Below are 18,699 nucleotides of genomic sequence, written 5' to 3'. Positions count from 1 at the left end.
ACAACACAAAAACAACATAAAAATAAACAAACACAGCTGGAGTGCCATGGCTAGGCTGTGGGGAGTTATTTACTGCGAGGGAGAGGCAGAGCAGAACACTGATCTGGAGTCTGCTTTAGAGCACACACACACAGACACACAGACACACAGACACACAGACACACACACACACACACACACAGCTGCTGTTTGTCTGACTGATCAGTCAACCCTGATGCATAACAAACAGAGAGATCACTACAGTCAGGACAACACACAACACAAAAAACTACAAACCAGACACACACACACACACACACACACATACACACACACACAGAGGTAGGTTAGGTAATGAGGGTATGGTGAGGAGCATGCTGACATTACAGGCATGTCATGGCTGAGACAGATATGGAGAGAGGGAGGTAGAGAGAGATGGCGGGAGGGAGGTAGAGATCTGTAGGGAGGGAGATAGAGAGAGATGGTGGGAGGGAGGTAGAGAGATGGAGAGAGGAAGGTAGAGGGAGGTAGTAAGAGGAAGGTAGAGAGAGGAAGGTAGAGGAAGGTAGAGTGAGGTAGAGAGAGGAAGGTAGAGGGAGGTAGTAAGAGGAAGGTAGAGAGAGGAAGGTAGAGGGGGGTAGAGAGAGGAAGGTAGAGTGAGGTAGAGAGAGATGGAGGGAGAGAGGGAGGTAGAGAAATGGAGAGAGGAAGGTAGAGAGAGGTAGAGAGAGGAAGGTAGAGTGAGGTAGAGAGAGGAAGGTAGAGGGAGGTAGAGAGAGATGGAGGGAGGGAGGGAGGGAGGTAGAGAAATGGAGAGAGGAAGGGAGAGGGAGGTGGAGAGAGGAAGGTAGAGGGAGGTAGTAAGAGAAAGGTAGAGAGAGGAAGGTAGAGGGAGGGAGGGAGGGAGGGAGGGAGGGAGGGAGGGAGGGAGGGAGGGAGGGAGGGAGGGAGATGGAGAGGAGGGAGGTAGAGAAATGGAGAGAGGAAGGTAGAGGGAGGTAGAGAGAAGAAGGTAGAGGGAGGTAGAGAGAGATGGAGGGAGGGAGGGAGGTAGAGAGATGGAGGGAGGGAGGTAGAGGGAGGTAGAGGGAGGTAGAGGGAGGTAGTAAGAGGAAGGTAGAGAGAGGAAGGTAGAGGGAGGTAGAGAGAGGAAGGTAGAGTGAGGTAGAGAGAGGAAGTTAGAGAGAAGAAGGTAGAGGGAGGTAGAGAGAGGAAGGTAGAGAGAGATGGAGGGAGGGAGGTAGGTAGAGGGAGATGGACGGAGCTAGAGATTGATGTCGGGAGGGAGGTAGAGGTACAGAGAAGAGGAACGGGTTGTGCTTTAACCTAATGACCATCAGCACTGCAGCACAAGGCTGGAGGGAGGGAGGGAGGGAGATAGGAGAGCCAGGAAAGGGAGAGGAAGGAGGAGACAAAGAGAAAAGCAGAAAGAGGTGAAGAAGTGTGTGTTTGTCAGAACTCCACCCAGATGTGTCTCCTCCTCATTAGAAGGTAGCTGTAGAGGGGTTTGTGTTCATGCATGTGGAGAGGCTGCTTTTAGTTGCTAAGTCCAGCTGAAGAATCATTCTAGTCTAAGCACCAAGTAAGCATTATACTAAATCACACGCCCATTCCACACACACAGCTTTATTTTTTGGGGGTGAAATTTCAGGACTTTATGGGGAGTCAAAATGACACACATACGCACACACTAACACACACACACATATACACACTTTTGGACATAAATCAAACCATTAATCAAGACACATATACATCAAAAAGCACACATTATCCTTCAGTAAGCATAGTTAGCAGACAGCATTATCAAACTCCTTTAAATGTGCACACAGAGACTAAGCAGAGCATAAAAGTCCTTAAAAGCACACACACACACACACACACACACACACACACACACACACATACATGGTAGAGTGATACTGACCCTGTAGAGTAGCCATGTACTGTAGTACTCCTGAGATGTCTGCCTCTTCTCCAGAACCACAATGATCCACAAAGGGACACTTCTCCAAAGTAACACTTTTCTTTTCCTCCTTCCCATCCTCTCTGCACCTTTGGCACACACACACACACACAAAAACAGGCACACGCACACACACACACACACACACACACACACACACACACACACACATACACACACACACACACACACACACACACACACACACACAAAAACAGGCACACGCACACGCGCGTACATGCACGCACACGCACGTGCTCACACACACACACACACACACACACACACACACACACACACACACACACACACACACACACACACGGAATGGAGACATAAAGATGATATAACAGGCTAGAGAGCACCTACACACACACACATACACACACGGTCTTCTACAGCTAACCTTGTGGGGGCACACAATTTAGTCCCATTCAAAATCCTATTTTCCCTAACCTGTACTCTCACCCTAACCTTAAACCTAAAACCTAACCTTAACCCTAAACCTAACCCTAGCTCCGGACCCTAAAACTAACCCTCCTAACACTTAACCTAATTCTAACCGTAGCACTAATTCTAACCTTAACCCTGATCCCCTTAGAAATAGCATTTGACCTTGTGGGGATTTTGTGGGGACTAACAAAATGTCCCCAGTTGGTCAAATTTTTGTACATTTACTATTCATGTGGGGACTTCTGGTCCTCACAAGAATAGTTATGCACATGCCCCCCCCACCCCCCTCCCCACACACACACAGAGCATTGAACAGAAACTCACACCAACACAAACAGACAGTAATACCCAACTAATTCAAAGAAGGACACAGAGCAATGTTCACACAAAATACAAACACACGTTATGTAATGGATGAATTAGTTACATTGTTCCTCAATTATAACACTTGGATTAGATGAAAAGGAACAATGGCCTTGCTCTTTTGTGACCTCACTATGTTACTAGAAATTATTACACACAGAGTCTTTATCCACTCTTACCAAGGTCTATAGCTACATCTAGTACACCATTCTCATGGGCGCAGACACACACATACACTCACACACGCATACATACACACACACGCATATACTCACACATGCATACACTCACACACGCATACATACACACACACACGCATACACTAACACACATACACGCATAAACACACACACGCACATACAAACACACACACATACACACACACATACGCGTACACACAGGCATACACACACATGCACACACACACGTACACACATACAAGCATACACACACATACACACACACGCATACACAGGTGCATACACACACGTGTGCACACGCAGCACAGCAGTCCTTACCTGATCTCTTTCTGTCTGTAGAACTCTAAGGTTCTCTGTAAAGACTGTTGAACCATCTGTGTCTGAAAGAAGATGGAGAAACAAATGTTACCTGGTCAGTAACCAAAAGGTCACTGGTTCGAATCCCTCAGGCAATAAGGCGAAAAGTCTGCCAATGTGCCCTTGAGCAAGGCATTTACCCTAATTGCTCCAGGGTCGCCATTGATAATGTCAGACCCTGGCCGTGACCCCACTCTCCCAGGGTGTCTCAGAGAGATTTGGGATATGCAAAAACACATTCCAATTCACACATACGTATTACAGTCTTTTACAATCACTTTGGCACTAATTTCCGAACCTTTTCATTTTTCAGGACTCTAGACACAAAACTCACAACTGTCGTGTCTTTGGCTATGCCAGATTCAGTTATATGACATGCTATTCTATAAAATAATTTCTCCGTAATTAATATTACCTGATTGGGCTAATCATGTAAATGTAATTAACTAGAGAGTCGGGGCACCACTAAATAATATTTATAGAGCTGTTATCCTCCGAATAAACTCTAAAAGACCTAGTAATATTTTACATCAATAGCAGTCAATATTAATCGTCACCTTAATTCAGTCTCATCTGAAAGTTGTAAATTCTTAGTTATCTTCACGAACCCTGGCTAACAAGTTGAATAGGCAATACAAAATTGGGTTGAATTATTTATTTACTAAATACCTAACTAATCACACAGAATTACACATACACATAATTAATCATAACTTGATTAGAAATGACATCATAAAGGAAAATGTCCCTAGTGGGCGGAATAGATATGACAGCTTGTTACACAAAAGAAAAGGGGTTGGCTTTGAGTGAAAGAGCGGGAAGACTGAGTAACAAAGGAAGAAGCTGTGCTATCGTAAATACAGTATCCTATGCATTCTAAGTTACCGCCCATTTGGAAAAGGAAAATGCAATAAATATTTACTCTGAGCTGCGCTTCGGTAGGTTGGTGGTAGATGGAAGGCCGTGTTGCCCAACCGAGTCCTTTGTCCTTTGAAGAATGGCTCTGGTGGTCAATTGGATACGTTGTAGTAACGTCGTTGTGTGGTAGACGGGTGACTCTGTCTGTTCCTTCCTAACCTGCGTTTGCAGCTGCTGTTGCTACTCAACGGCTAGGAGGTATCACTTCTGTAGTGAATAAGAGTTCAAAGTTCATACCATTCGCAACCAAAGCTCAAGCTGATGTTGGCTTTGTTCTGTAGTTATTATCTGAACCATTCTGACATCGGACCGTCGTCCTCACATCCTCGGAACAGGAGGTTATATTGTCGTCGAGGCTTTATATAGGAAGGGAGAGGAGGGCGTGTTTGAAAGGTTTTATAGCCCATGTCCCTTCACAGGGGCGGGCCACTGATTGAGCAGAGCCCTAACCTTGTAAAAAAATAATTCTCACATTTTAGAAGCTAAAATCACATTTAATCCAATCACGAATAATTTCATATTCAAACATTTAAATTGAACAACAATTCCATGTGAATCTGATAACTCTGATGTGTAGACTTTCCACTGCAGAGTTTATGTCATCTGATCATTGATGAGAATGTCTCAGATGACAACCCGAACTGACATCATATTCATTAAGTACCACCGCATATGTTCAATTGGTCGGAATACCAGAATATAGTTCATTTCCCCCCACCTTCTGATGTTCCCAGAATCTCTATGTTAACCAAGGTGTTTGCAAATGTAACATCAGTAGGGTAGAGAGAGGAAAAAAGGGGGAAGAGGTATTTATGACTGTCATAAACCTACTCCCCAGGCCAACTTCATGACACAACCAATGATCAAAATGCAAATTTTTCAAAACTCTTAACACTTTTTCCAATTGCTTGGATACAAGACACATAAAGCTAAGATCATTTGTTCATTGAACTAAAATCACCTGTTCAAAATGACACAACATAACATCAAAGTATTACCATTTCAAAATGCAATTCACACATTACATCTGAGATGACTGTCTATTCATTTCATTACAATGATCTAACTATCAACTGATACAACTGCTCAAAATGATAAGTAACTGTTGCATTACTCTTAATGCATAGTTGTATGGAAACTGACAAACAATATTCCATGTTTAGATCATGAAAGTTTCAGGATAACGAGATCAATTGACATCAATTACCGTGGAACATGAACCAATTGGACTACATTATCTATGGATGTAATATTTCATCATCATTCTTTATCAGACACTGTTTCTATGGTCCCATGTACCACTTTTCCAGATCATGTTTTCAGATTTGACATTACTGTACACTCACCGGCCACTTTATTAGGTACGTCTATCTAGTACTGGGTAGGACCCCCTTTTTCCTCCACAACAGCCTGAATTATTCACGGTGTTGTACGTTAAAAGATGCCCTTCTGCACACCACTGTTTTAAACAGCTGTTATTTGAGCATTTGTGGCCTTTCTGTTAGCTTGAATGAGTCTGGACATTCTCCTCTGACCTCTCTCATTAACAAGGTGTTTTGCCCACAGAACTGCCGCTAACTGAATGTGTTTTGTTTATCGCACCATTCTCTGTAAACTCTAGAGACTGTAGTGCGTAAAAATCCCAGGAAGGCAGCTGTTTCTGAGATGCTGGAATCACCATGTGTGGCATCAACAATCATACCACGGTCAAAGTTGCTTAGATTACTCATCTTGCCCATTCTAATGTTAGGTCGAACAACATCTAAAGCTCTCTACTCTATATACTCTATATATTAAGTTGCAGGCAGCCACATGATTCGCTGTTCGAAAGTAACCTTCCTTGATGAGCTAAGTCAGGTCAGTAGAGCAGATGGCATGACCTATGTCATTGTGTGGGATAATGTCAGGTTCCACCATTCTCAAATGGTGCAAGCATGGTTTCAGGTCCAACCACAATTTACTACCCTATACTTACCGCCATACACTCCTATCCTTAACCCGATTGAGGAATTTTTCTCCACATGGAGGTGGAAGGTATATGATAGGCGCCCTCACGAACAAGCCGTCCTTCTCCAGGCCATGGATGACGCATGCAATGACATCACGGCAGACCAGTGTCAGGCTTGGATTTGCCACGCCCGAAGATTCTTCCCAAGATGTTTGGCTAATGAAAACATCCATTGTGATGTGGGTGAGAACCTGTGGCCAAATCCACAAAACAGGGTTGATGGAAATATAGAAGTACAGTGATCAATCTTTTGTTTAGCTTTTAACAGTAAGCCAGGTGAGGAACACTGCAGTGATGTTTTACAGTAAGCCAGGTGAGGAACACTGCAGTGATGTTTTACAGTAAGCCAGGTGAGGAACACTGCAGTGATGTTTTACAGTAAGCCAGGTGAGGAACACCTGTTATAGTTATCGTTATAGTGTGTGTGGGTGATCTAAATGAATGTTCCGATGGTATTTCATGATAAATGAGTTATTTGAACCAATGATTCTGCAAGTGAAAGGTTTCTTTAAATATATGAATGCACAATGCAATGTTTTGAACATTGGACAGCCTGTGTTACACGTGATGACCGTTTTGAGTTTTGTGTGTAGAGTTTTGAAAAATGACCACAAGGTTCTGAAATTAGTGCCAAAGTGATTGTTAACAACTGTAATACACACTAGTACATGTGTGGAATAGGACAAATATAAGAACATTGTTGTCCTGGCCGTAACTAAAAACTCAGAGCCCTATAAATAAACACAGATCATTTCAACAGCCTGCATTTAAAGCTGACATCTCAAGGCTTTACAAACGGTCCAGTAATGTATAACTGGCACACAAAAAAACAATATTTCCTATCAACAACAAAAAAAGAAATACAGAAAGCTTTAAATATTCAAAATCCAGTTTTACCTCTAAATTCCTCTGCAGTGGGGCTCTCACTGAGACAGTGTGTGTGTGTGTGTGTGTGTGTGTGTGTGTGTGTGTGTGTGTGTGTGTGTGTGTGTGTGTGTGTGTGTGTGCGTGCGTGCGTGCGTGCGTGTGTGTGTGTGTGTGTGTGTGTGCCCGTGTACATGCGTGTGTGTTTGTGTGTAAGAGAGAGTGGTGTTAATATGATGAACATTAATACAATCCTGTAGCAACGCTAAAAGAACACTGTCAGTCTGGGGTCATCCTACGGCCTCTTCTGAAACCTGCTGTACAGGACACCAGCATCTGGGGTCATCCTACGGCCTCTTCTGAAACCTGCTGTACAGGACACCAGCATCTGGGGTCATCCTACGGCCTCTGCTGAAACCTGCTGTACAGGACACCAGCATCTGGGGTCATCCTACGGCCTCTGCTGAAACCTGCTGTACAGGACACCAGCATCTGGGGTCATCCTACGGCCTCTGCTGAAACCTGCTGTACAGGACACCAGCATCTGGGGTCATCCTACGCTACTGCTTTTTCACTGTCTTTTTACTGTTGTTTTATTTCTTTACCTACCTATTGTTCACCTAATACCTTTTTTTGCACTGTTGGTTAGAGCCTGTAAGGAAGCATTTCACTGTGAGGTTGTTTTTGACGCACGTGACAAATATACTTTGATTTGATTTGATATATTCAGTCATAGTGTATCCGGGTCCTGGTGTACAGGAGACCAGCATCTGGCTCATCCAACGTTATATATTCAGTCATAGTGTATCCGGGTCCTGGTGTACAGGAGACCAGCATCTGGCTCATCCAACGTTATATATTCAGTCATAGTGTATCCGGGTCCTGGTGTACAGGAGACCAGCATCTGGCTCATCCAACGTTATATATTCAGTCATAGTGTATCCGGGTCCTGGTGTACAGGAGACCAGCATCTGGCTCATCCAACGTTATATATTCAGTCATAGTGTATCCGGGTCCTGGTGTACAGGAGACCAGCATCTGGCTAATCCAACGTTATATATACAGGCATAGTGTGTCCGGGTCCTGGTGTACAGGAGACCAGCATCTGGCTCATCCAACGTTATATATTCAGTCATAGTGTATCCGGGTCCTGGTGTACAGGAGACCAGCATCTGGCTCATCCAACGTTATATATTCAGTCATAGTGTATCCGGGTCCTGGTGTACAGGAGACCAGCATCTGGTTCATCCAACGTTATATATTCAGTCATAGTGTATCCGGGTCCTGGTGTACAGGAGACCAGCATCTGGCTCATCCAACGTTATATATTCAGTCATAGTGTATCCGGGTCCTGGTGTACAGGAGACCAGCATCTGGCTCATCCAATGTTATATATTCAGTCATAGTGTATCCGGGTCCTGGTGTACAGGAGACCAGCATCTGGCTCATCCAACGTTATATATTCAGTCATAGTGTATCCGGGTCCTGGTGTACAGGAGACCAGCATCTGGTTCATCCAACGTTATATATACAGGCATAGTGTCTTTGTGTCCTATGAGAGTATCCTTGTCTTAACCATTCATTCACAGAACATACGTCATCGACACACACACTTACTCTCTCCACACATTACCAGCAGCAAACCAGTAAACACAATGACAAGCACACATCTTTTATCAAAATTGACAGACACAGACAAGCAAACATTCACATCACAAAGACTTGTATATGAATCCATACGAACACACACACATACATATGCTATGAAAGGCGGGTTGGCTTGTTAACACAGTGGATCAGCTGGCTGATCTATACAAACACACACACACACGCACAGACACACACACACACAGACACGCACACACACAAAATGAAAAAAGTGTCAATTAATTTGCGCCATTAGTTTTAATTTCTCAGCATCTCTCTCTCTTCTTTCCTCTCTCCTCTCCCTCCATCATCTGTATCCTTCCTCTGCCCTCCTTTCCTCTCTCCTCTCCCTCCATCATCTGCATCCTCCCTCTGCCCTTCTTTCCTCTCTCCTCTCCCTCCATCATCTGTATCCTTCCTCTGCCCTCCTTTCCTCTCTCCTCTCCCGCCATCATCCGTATCCTTCCTCTGCCCTCCTTTCCTCTCTCCTCTCCCTCCATCATCCGTATCCTTCCTCTGCCCTCCTTTCCTCTCTCCTCTCCCTCCATCATCTGCATCCTCCCTCTGCCCTCCTTTCCTCTCTCCTCTCCCTCCATCATCCGTATCCTCCCTCTGCCCTCCTTTCCTCTCTCCTCTCCCTCCATCATCCGTATCCTTCCTCTGTCCTCCTTTCCTCTCTCCTCTCCCTCCATCATCTGTATCCTTCCTCTGCCCTCCTTTCCTCTCTCCTCTCCCTCCATCATCTGCATCCTCCCTCTGCCCTCCTTTCCTCTCTCCTCTCCCTCCATCATCTGTATCCTTCCTCTGCCCTCCTTTCCTCTCTCCTCTCCCTCCATCATCCGTATCCTTCCTCTGCCCTCCTTTCCTCTCTCCTCTCCCTCCATCATCCGTATCCTTCCTCTGCCCTCCTTTCCTCTCTCCTCTCCCTCCATCATCTGTATCCTTCCTCTGCCCTCCTTTCCTCTCTCCTCTCCGTCCATCATCTGCATCCTCCCTCTGCCCTCCTTTCCTCTCTCCTCTCTCCATCATCTGTATCCTTCCTCTGCCCTCCTTTCCTCTCTCCTCTCCCTCCATCATCTGTATCCTCCCTCTGCCCTCCTTTCCTCTCTCCTCTCCCTCCATCATCCGTATCCTCCCTCTGCCCTCCTTTCCTCTCTCCTCTCCCTCCATCATCTGTATCCTTCCTCTGCCCTCCTTTCCTCTGTCCTCTCCCTCCATCATCCGTATCCTTCCTCTGCCCTCCTTTCCTCTCTCCTCTCTCCATCATCTGTATCCTTCCTCTGCCCTCCTTTCCTCTCTCCTCTCCCTCCATCATCTGTATCCTTCCTCTGCCCTCCTTTCCTCTCTCCTCTCCCTCCATCATCCGTATCCTTCCTCTGCCCTCTGTCTCTCTTCTCAAGCAGTTCTCCTGCCTCCTCTTTCTCTCTCCTCTAAGGCAGTATGTTTGTATGTGACTGTGTCTGTGTACGGCTTTAATTAGGGAATGTAGTGCAAATTACGGAACAGTCACATGTCCCACAGTACACACACAGTCTTGGAAGTTGATGAACTACACTACTGTAGAACAGTTATGGCTCACACCACTAACTACCACCTCCCTGCATATCTTTATGTGTGTGTTTATGTGTGTGTTTATGTGTGTGTTTATGTGTGTTTGTTTATGTGTGTGTTTATGTTTGTGTTTATGTGTGTGTTTATGTTTGTGTTTATGTGTGTGTTTATGTGTGTGTTTATGTTTGTGTTTATGTGTGTGTTTATGTGTGTGTTTATGTGTGTGTTTATGTTTGTGTTTATGTGTGTGTTTATGTTTGTGTTTATGTGTGTTTGTTTGTGTTTGTGTTTATGTGTGTGTTTATGTGTGTGTTTATGTGTGTTTGTTTATGTTTGTGTTTATGTGTGTGTTTATGTGTGTGTTTATGTGTGTTTGTTTATGTGTGTGTTTATGTTTGTGTTTATGTGTGTGTTTATGTTTGTGTTTATGTGTGTTTGTTTATGTGTGTGTTTATGTGTGTGTTTATGTGTGGTGACAGGAGGAGGATATGTCCATTTGTGTGTGAAGATGCTGTGTGTGTCCTCTGTTCTGGGTCACTGTGACTGGCCTGGTTGACAGTATCAGGACCATGAAGTGAACACCAAGTACATGTTCTGTTCTCCAGGTCATGGTTGACTGGATGCTAAGAGTGGTTCACTCGTTGCTTTGCTCTTGTACGATTGGGTCACCATGATTGCAGTCTGTGTGTGTGTGTGTGTGTGTGTGGGAGTAGCAAGCTAAACACTTCCCTAAATCCAAGGAAATTAAAAACAGCATATACAATGCTAACCAGGATATCTTTATTACCATCATCATCATCATCATCATTATCAAGTGCATCTCTAATCTCTAATATCTATGTTTTTCCTAGTTTCTGTGCCTTATTGTACTCTGTTCTGAAAACACAGGTTAATGATGCTGTAAACTGAAGGCCTCCCAACCAGGTATTTTATTTAACCTGTCCACTTCTTTCACTTCAGTGCAGGTGGAGGAGAGGAGGATACACTAGGTAAACAGATACAGTCTCATCAAATCTCACCCAGAATAACCTCATCACCCAGTAAGGAGTGATATAGAATAGGCCTAATCTACTACCCATTCTTCTCTCTCTATCAAGCTCTCTCTGTATTCTAACAGTCATCTCTAGCGTGCTAGTCATTTTGTAACCACGCAGGTGACGCATGCAGAGGGGAGAGAAATACCGGAGAAAATCTCTCTATATGTGTTTTTTGTAAATGTATCCTACCGTGGGCGACGTTAACCTCCTCAAGCTCTCCCCAAGCGAGTCCAGGTTCACGCGCTTCCGTCTGTTCGCCCGTTTGGGTCCCGGTGCGTCCTCGAACGGGCACGCGAGCTTCTCCACCGGGCTCTTGCCGTTCCAGATGCGTGAAAAGGGGCAGGAGTCGCCATCATCTCCGGGGCTCTCCAGGCACTCCGAGCCCATCGAGCTGAACGACTCCGAAGAGATCTTGCGCGAGGACATGCTGCTGCTGCTAAGCGCGAAAAGTCTGGGCGCGTACGCGTGCTGCGGCGAAACAACACACCGCCACCCGGACTCATCAGATTCACTCGCGTGGGAAAGATGGGGAGGAGCGCGCACCGGTCAAGAGCGTGAGCGACACGAGCTAGTGAACAAATGTATTACCCAAACCAAGATGCTCTCGCGACGGCCAGAGAGAGGGACTATATTCACCAGCTGAATTCCATGTCTAACGGTTTTAACCGTTGTCCTTTTAGTTTCCCCTTTGAAATCCCAGTTGAAGTATTGTCTGCTGCGCACCTCTCCACTATCACATCCACTGTGGATTCACGGATTTCCGACTCTCTCTCTCTGTGGACTATTCATGCTTTCATTCCTTCACCCTCTCATCCCTGCAGTTGGCTGTATTCCTCTCCTCTCCAGAGGGCAGGAAACGGTGTGTCCAGGTGCGGGCCTGAGGAGGATCGGGAGATACAGAGAGATGCTTGCGGAGTCAGCTTGCAGTCAAACATCAGCTCGAACCGCTACCTCGTGGAGTTCTATCTGCCCACTCCGCTCGAGCTCTACAGCATCACTATTCTACCTCCATCCGCCACAGCCAATCAGATATAATATCAGACTAAACCCTGCCCCCCTTCACTACCATCACTGTAAAATAGATACTTTAGTTTAGGGCTAGGCTGCTGTTTGGCGCAGATATTGACGGAGGAGACACTAGAGTCAAAAATACAAGTAACTTCAGAAGAAAGCAAAACCATAACCTACAAATCAAATAGGCCTAGTGTTTGCATGTGATTTGATCCTTATTAATAATTGGTTTTCGTGCCACGCATATGCCAGTTGACCCACAGTGATTATTACTATCTGACCCTGCTGGTCATTTATGAACGTTTGAGCATCTTGGCCATGTTCTGTTATAATCACCACCTGGCACAGCCAGAAGAGGACTCGCCTCCCCTCAGAGCCTGGTTCCTCTCTAGGTTTCAGCCTTTCTAGGGAGTTTTTCCTAGCCACGGTGCTTCTACACATGCATTGTTCGCTGTTTGGGGTTTTAGGCTGGGCTTCTGTACAGCACTTTGTGACATCGGCTGATGTAAAAAGGGATTTATAAAAACATTTGATTGATTGATTGTGCAATGCCAGCAGAACATACCAGACCAATTTGTCATAATCAACTGAACACTGACCAATGTAAATAATTGACTTCTTATTTTACTCAAGGTCATAGAGATACAACAATAATTTAAGGTAGACTTGGTTCTAGTCGACTAGACTATGGTATATGTCAACAATAGTACACCACTAAAGTCAACGGGTGTGTTTGGTTCACACAGCCTCCTCTCCTATATGAACCGACTCTGTCCCCGTAATAAACACAGGATAATGGTAACTGCCGGTACCAGCCATTTACAATCGCAGAGCCGTAGCGGGCGACAGGGCGGAATTCATGTCGAACACTAATCGCTTTGGTGACCTTGACCTCTTCTCTGCCCATGTGCCAGACTATCCATGTTACGGTGCGTGAATGAGGACCCAAAAGCGAATTAACTTAAACAGAGCTTCTTTAATTACCAAACATAGGTAGGCTCAGACGGACCGGCAGATTCCGACAGGACAAGACAAGGTTACAGCAAACATGACGACAGTCTGGTTCAGGCATGAAACACAACAAACAAGAATCCGACAAGGACAGGAGCAGAAACAGAGAGAGATATAGGGGCCTAATCAGAGGGAAAAAGGGAACAGGTGGGAAAAGGGGTGACGAGGTGGTTAGGGGTTAGGAGGAGACAAGGCACAGCTGGGGGAAAGAGGGGGAGAAAAGGTAACCTAACAACGACCAGCAGAGGGAGACAGGGTGAAGGGAAAGGACAGAGACAAGACACAACATGACAGTACATGACAGTAGTAGCGCTCACCAGTAGCCCTCCGCTTACTGATGAGCTCTGGCCTTTTACTGGACATGAAGTGACAAAATGACCAGCGGAACCGCAATAGAGACAGAGGCGGTTGGTGATTCTCCGTTCCCTCTCCTTAGTCGAGATGCGGATACCTCCCAGCTGCATGGGCTCAGCACCCGAGCCGACAGAGGAAGATGGTAGTGATGCGGAGAGGGGGGCAACGGAGAACGCGAGCTCCTTTCCACGAGCTCGGTGACGAAGATCAACCCGTCGCTCAATGCGAATAGCGAGTTCAATCAAGGAATCCACGCTGGAAGGAACCTCCCGGGAGAGAATCTCATCCTTTACCTCTGCGCGGAGACCCTCCAGAAAACGAGCGAGCAAAGCCGGCTCGTTCCAGCCACTGGAGGCAGCAAGAGTGCGAAACTCAATAGAGTAGTCTGTTATGGATCGATTACCTTGACATAGGGAAGACAGGGCCCTGGAAGCCTCCTCCCCAAAAACAGATCGATCAAAAACCCGTATCATCTCCTCCTTAAAGTCCTGATACTGGTTGGTACACTCAGCCCTTGCCTCCCAGATTGCCGTGCCCCACTCACGAGCCCGTCCAATAAGGAGAGATATGACGTAGGCGACACGAGCAGTGCTCCTGGAGAAAGGGTAGGGCTGGAGAGAAAACACAATATCACACTGGGTGAGGAACGAGCGGCATTCAGTGGGCTCCCCAGAGTAACACGGCGGGTTATTGATTCTGGGCTCCGGAGATTCGAAAGCCCTGGAAGTGGCCGGTGGATCGAGGCGGAGATGGTGAACCTGTTCTGTGAGGTTGGAGACTTGGGTGGCCAGGGTCTCAACGGCATGACGAGCAGCAGACAATTCCTGCTCGTGTCTGCCTAGCATCGCTCCCTGGATCCCGACGGCTGAGTGGAGAGGATCCGAAGTCGCTGGGTCCATTCTTGGTCGGATTCTTCTGTTACGGTGCGTGAATGAGGACCCAAAAGCGAATTAACTTAAACAGAGCTTCTTTAATTACCAAACATAGGTAGGCTCAGACGGACCGGCAGATTCCGACAGGACAAGACAAGGTTACAGCAAACATGACGACAGTCTGGTTCAGGCATGAAACACAACAAACAAGAATCCGACTAGGACAGGAGCAGAAACAGAGAGAGATATAGGGGCCTAATCAGAGGGAAAAAGGGAACAGGTGGGAAAAGGGGTGACGAGGTGGTTAGGAGGAGACAAGGCACAGCTGGGGGAAAGAGGGGGAGAAAAGGTAACCTAACAACGACCAGCAGAGGGAGACAGGGTGAAGGGAAAGGACAGAGACAAGACACAACATGACAGTACATGACAATCCACCCAGCCTGAGGCCCGAGACACACAAACTGAAGAAAACACTACAAGGATAGTGCATACATATATATACCCTGGATAAACACACACACTGCATATACAGTACCAGTCAAAGGTTTGGACACACCTACTCATTCAAGGGTTTTTCTTTATTTTTTACTATTTTCTGCATTGTAGAGTGAAACGGAAGACATCAAAAATATGAAATAACACTTTTTTTTAAATTTAACTAGGCAAGTCAGTTAAGAACAAATTCTTATTTACATTGATGGCCTACACCGGCCAAACCCTAACCCTAACCAGCCTGGAATTGAACCAGGGTCTGTAGTGACACCTCTAGCACTGAGATGCAGTGCCGTAGACCACTGTGCCACTCAGGAGCCATGTATTAACCAAAAAAGTGTTAAACAAATGAAAATAGATTTTAGATTCTCTTGGCATTCTCTCAACCAGCTCTCAACCTACATATGCTGAGCACTTGTTGGCTGCTTTTCCTTCACTCTGCGATCCAACTCAACCCATACCATCTCAATTGGGTTGAGGTCGGGTGATTGTGGAGGTCAGGTCATCTGATGCATCACTCCATCACTCTCCTTGGTCAAATAGCCCTTACACAGCCTGGAGGTGTGTTTTGGGTCATTGTCCTGTTGAGAAGAAATTATAGTCCCACTAAGCGCAAACCAGATGGGATGGCGTATCGCTGCAGAATGCTGTGGTAGCCATGCTTGTTAAGTGTGCCTTGAATTCTAAATAAATCCCAGACAGTGTCACCAGCAAAGAACCACTACACCCCTTCCTCTGTGCTTCACGGTGGGAACCACACATGCTGAGATCATCTTCACCTACTCTGCATTTCACAAAGACATGGTGATTGGAACCAAAAATCTCAAATTAGGAATCATCAGACCAAATGACAGATTGCCACCAGTCTAATGTCCATTGCTCATGTTTCTTGGCCCAAGCAAGTCTCTTCTTCTTATTGGTGTCCTTTAGTGGTGGTTTCTTTGCAGCAATTTGACCATCAAGGCCAGATTCACGATGTCTGCTCTGAACAGTTGATGTTGAGATGTGTCTGTTATTTGAACTCTGTGAAGCATTTATTTGGCCAGAAATCTGAGTCTGGTAACTTATCCTCTGCAGCAGAGATAACTCTGGGTCTTCCATTCCTGTGGTGGTCGTCATGAGAACCAGTTTCATCATACACTGTAAAAAAAAGACCCACAGGCTTAGTAAATATTGCAAAAGAAAATCAATGATTTTTTACTTAAAATAATAGTTTTTTGGTTTTACTTACATTTTTTAATATAGTACCTAATTTATATGTGTTGAAAAAGACTGGCATTTGCAAATAAAAATCCAAGGTAATATGCTGATAAATTTGAACAAATATTTTTAGGTAACAACCAACAATGTAAAAATATTATATAAAATTATCATTATTATGTTGGACTGACATGCTAGATCTTGTTCTGAACGTGCTTGGAACACTTCAATGGATGTTGCCTTGATCTTTCTCTGGAATGGCCATGCGGCAGGTAAGGACCAAATTATAACTTGGAATGTAGTTTGGATCTCTCTACACATATTTTTATAGTTAGCTAGTGGTGGGCATGCTACTAGCTAGGAAGTTAGCAGTGCATTTATTCGCCTCCACGCTGTTTATAACCTTGGTCGTTTTTGTGTAAGTTTTGTATTAACCGAAATAGCTATGTAACCTATTAGCTTACCAAAAAATGCATCGTCAGCAAACATTACAGTACAACTGAACACATGTGCCCCTGCAATTTAATGTTTGTCAGCTAGGCAAGCTAGCCAGGCAGAGACAGGAACAAACAATATGTAGATAGCTAGCGAACTACACCTAGCTATCTAGCTACACCTGGTCTTGCAGAAACCTTCTTGTTGTTCACGTATTCACAACATGTTCAAGGCAGCACTGCAAACGTTAACCTTGTGCAGTAGTTATCTAGTCAATAATCTTACAGCCAAACTAGCTAAATTAAATAACTGGACTGGCTAGTAAGATAGATAACAAGCAGCTCTTCCAAGTCAGCTAGGATTGCGATGTTTCTGTTTTTTTAGCAAGCTAGCTATCTAAAGCTGAAGTTATTAGAGTTTAATTTTCCTGACATTGTCATAGATTTTAATACAACTCCTCTTCTTTAGGTTTAGGTATTTACGTATTCAGACGTTCCTGAGTACTGGAAGACCATATTTTCCAGAATACATTGACAAGGTATGTCAATTTATTCAAATGTCTGTGTGTTTTCATTGTAGCTCACATTAGGGCTTGTAGGGCCCTATGATTTCCGCGGTGTGGAAACTCAGACGTGGTCCAGAAATGTAAACAGAATACACGGTACCCCTCGGACAGGATACACGGGATATTTTTATTACAGTAACCCAACATTAGTGTGAATAATAGGTATTAGATATATACTGTATTTTTAAATCAACAAAATGGATGGAACACTTTAGGCAACAAAGTTAACACGGAATTCCGGAAAATAAAATGGGAAAAAAGAACAAGGATTTGCGAACAAGAGCATTGTCGCCCAGGCAGGTATTGACAACATGTGTCTTCCTTATTTTAGAATGAGATAGCATATGGGTGTAATGAACATGATGGGAGACAGAGAGCTGGTTTCTAGCGCAGGTGCAGCAGGTGTTTATTGTAAAGAACCACAGCAGGAGGCAGGTAGCTGGTTCCAGGGGCAGGCAGAAGGTCATACACAGGGGTCCAAAAAGGCAACATTACAGGCAAGGAAAAGGCTAGCAACGTCATCCAGGAGATCAGGCAATAGGTTGATAACAGGAAATCCGATAGGCTAAAGTACAGGCAGAGAATAGGCAAAAGGCGTCGTTAGTGAGGCAGGCAAAAACTTTCATACACGGTAGGATTACATCACGGGAAAAACAGAGCTCTGAATAGAAGTGTGTCACAAAACAAACAATACCTCACAATGATGGGGTGTAAAGAACTGAACTAAATAGTGTGTGATACTGACATACAGGTGTGTGAACAGGTGATCAGAATGCAGGTGATTGTAATCTGGAGAGTGAGCTGCGTTCAGGGGATCTATGTATTTGAGAGCATGAGTTGGATACAGATGTTACAATGAGATGTGTAAGTAATATGGTATGTGTATGTTTAAAAAACAAAATCACCTTTATTTCACCAGGTAGGCCAGCTGAGAACAGGTTGTCATTTACAACTGCGACCTGGCCAAGACAAAGCAAAGCAGTGCGACAACACAACAACACAGAGTTACACATGAGATAATCAAACGTACTGTCAATAACACAATATACAAATGTGTATACAGTGTGTGCAAATGAAGTAAGGAGGTAAGGCAATAAATAGGCCAATGGTAGCGAAGTAATTGCAATTGATCAATTTACACAGGAGTGATATATGTTCAGATGAAGGTGTACAAGTAGAAATACTGGTGAGCAAAAGAGCAGAAAAACAAATATGGGGATGAGGTAGGTAGGTAGTTGGTTGGATGGGCTATTTACAGATTGGCTATGTACAGCTGCAGCGATCGGTAAGCTGCTCTGACAGCTGACGCTTAAAGTTAGTGAGGGAGATACAAGTTCAACTTCAGGGATTTTTGCAATTCGTTCCAGTCATTGGCAGCAGAGAACTGGAAAGAAAGGCGGCTAAAGGAGGTGTTGG

General features: G+C 44.8%; 1 protein-coding gene across 1 annotated transcript in view; it reads right to left on the bottom strand.

Moving 5' to 3' along the window:
* The window catches only part of LOC110503398 (guanylate cyclase soluble subunit alpha-2-like), a 59,618-nt gene extending 47,310 nt beyond the window's left edge, over positions 1–12,308 (bottom strand). Inside the window, exons 1-3 of the mRNA XM_036961757.1 lie at positions 11,533–12,308; positions 3,280–3,341; positions 1,907–2,034 (exon numbers count right to left, since the gene is read on the bottom strand). Coding sequence (XP_036817652.1) covers positions 1,907–2,034; positions 3,280–3,341; positions 11,533–11,769 — 427 coding nt within the window. The 5' untranslated portion in view covers positions 11,770–12,308. The remainder of the gene's footprint in view (positions 1–1,906; positions 2,035–3,279; positions 3,342–11,532) is intronic.
* Positions 12,309–18,699: the final 6,391 nt, after the last annotated feature.

This window comes from Oncorhynchus mykiss, chromosome 24 (assembly GCF_013265735.2).
Source record: "Oncorhynchus mykiss isolate Arlee chromosome 24, USDA_OmykA_1.1, whole genome shotgun sequence".
Taxonomy (NCBI): Eukaryota; Metazoa; Chordata; class Actinopteri; order Salmoniformes; family Salmonidae; genus Oncorhynchus; species Oncorhynchus mykiss.
The sequence above is the reverse complement of the archived record's forward strand: the minus strand, read 5'-3'. Positions and strand labels throughout refer to the sequence as shown.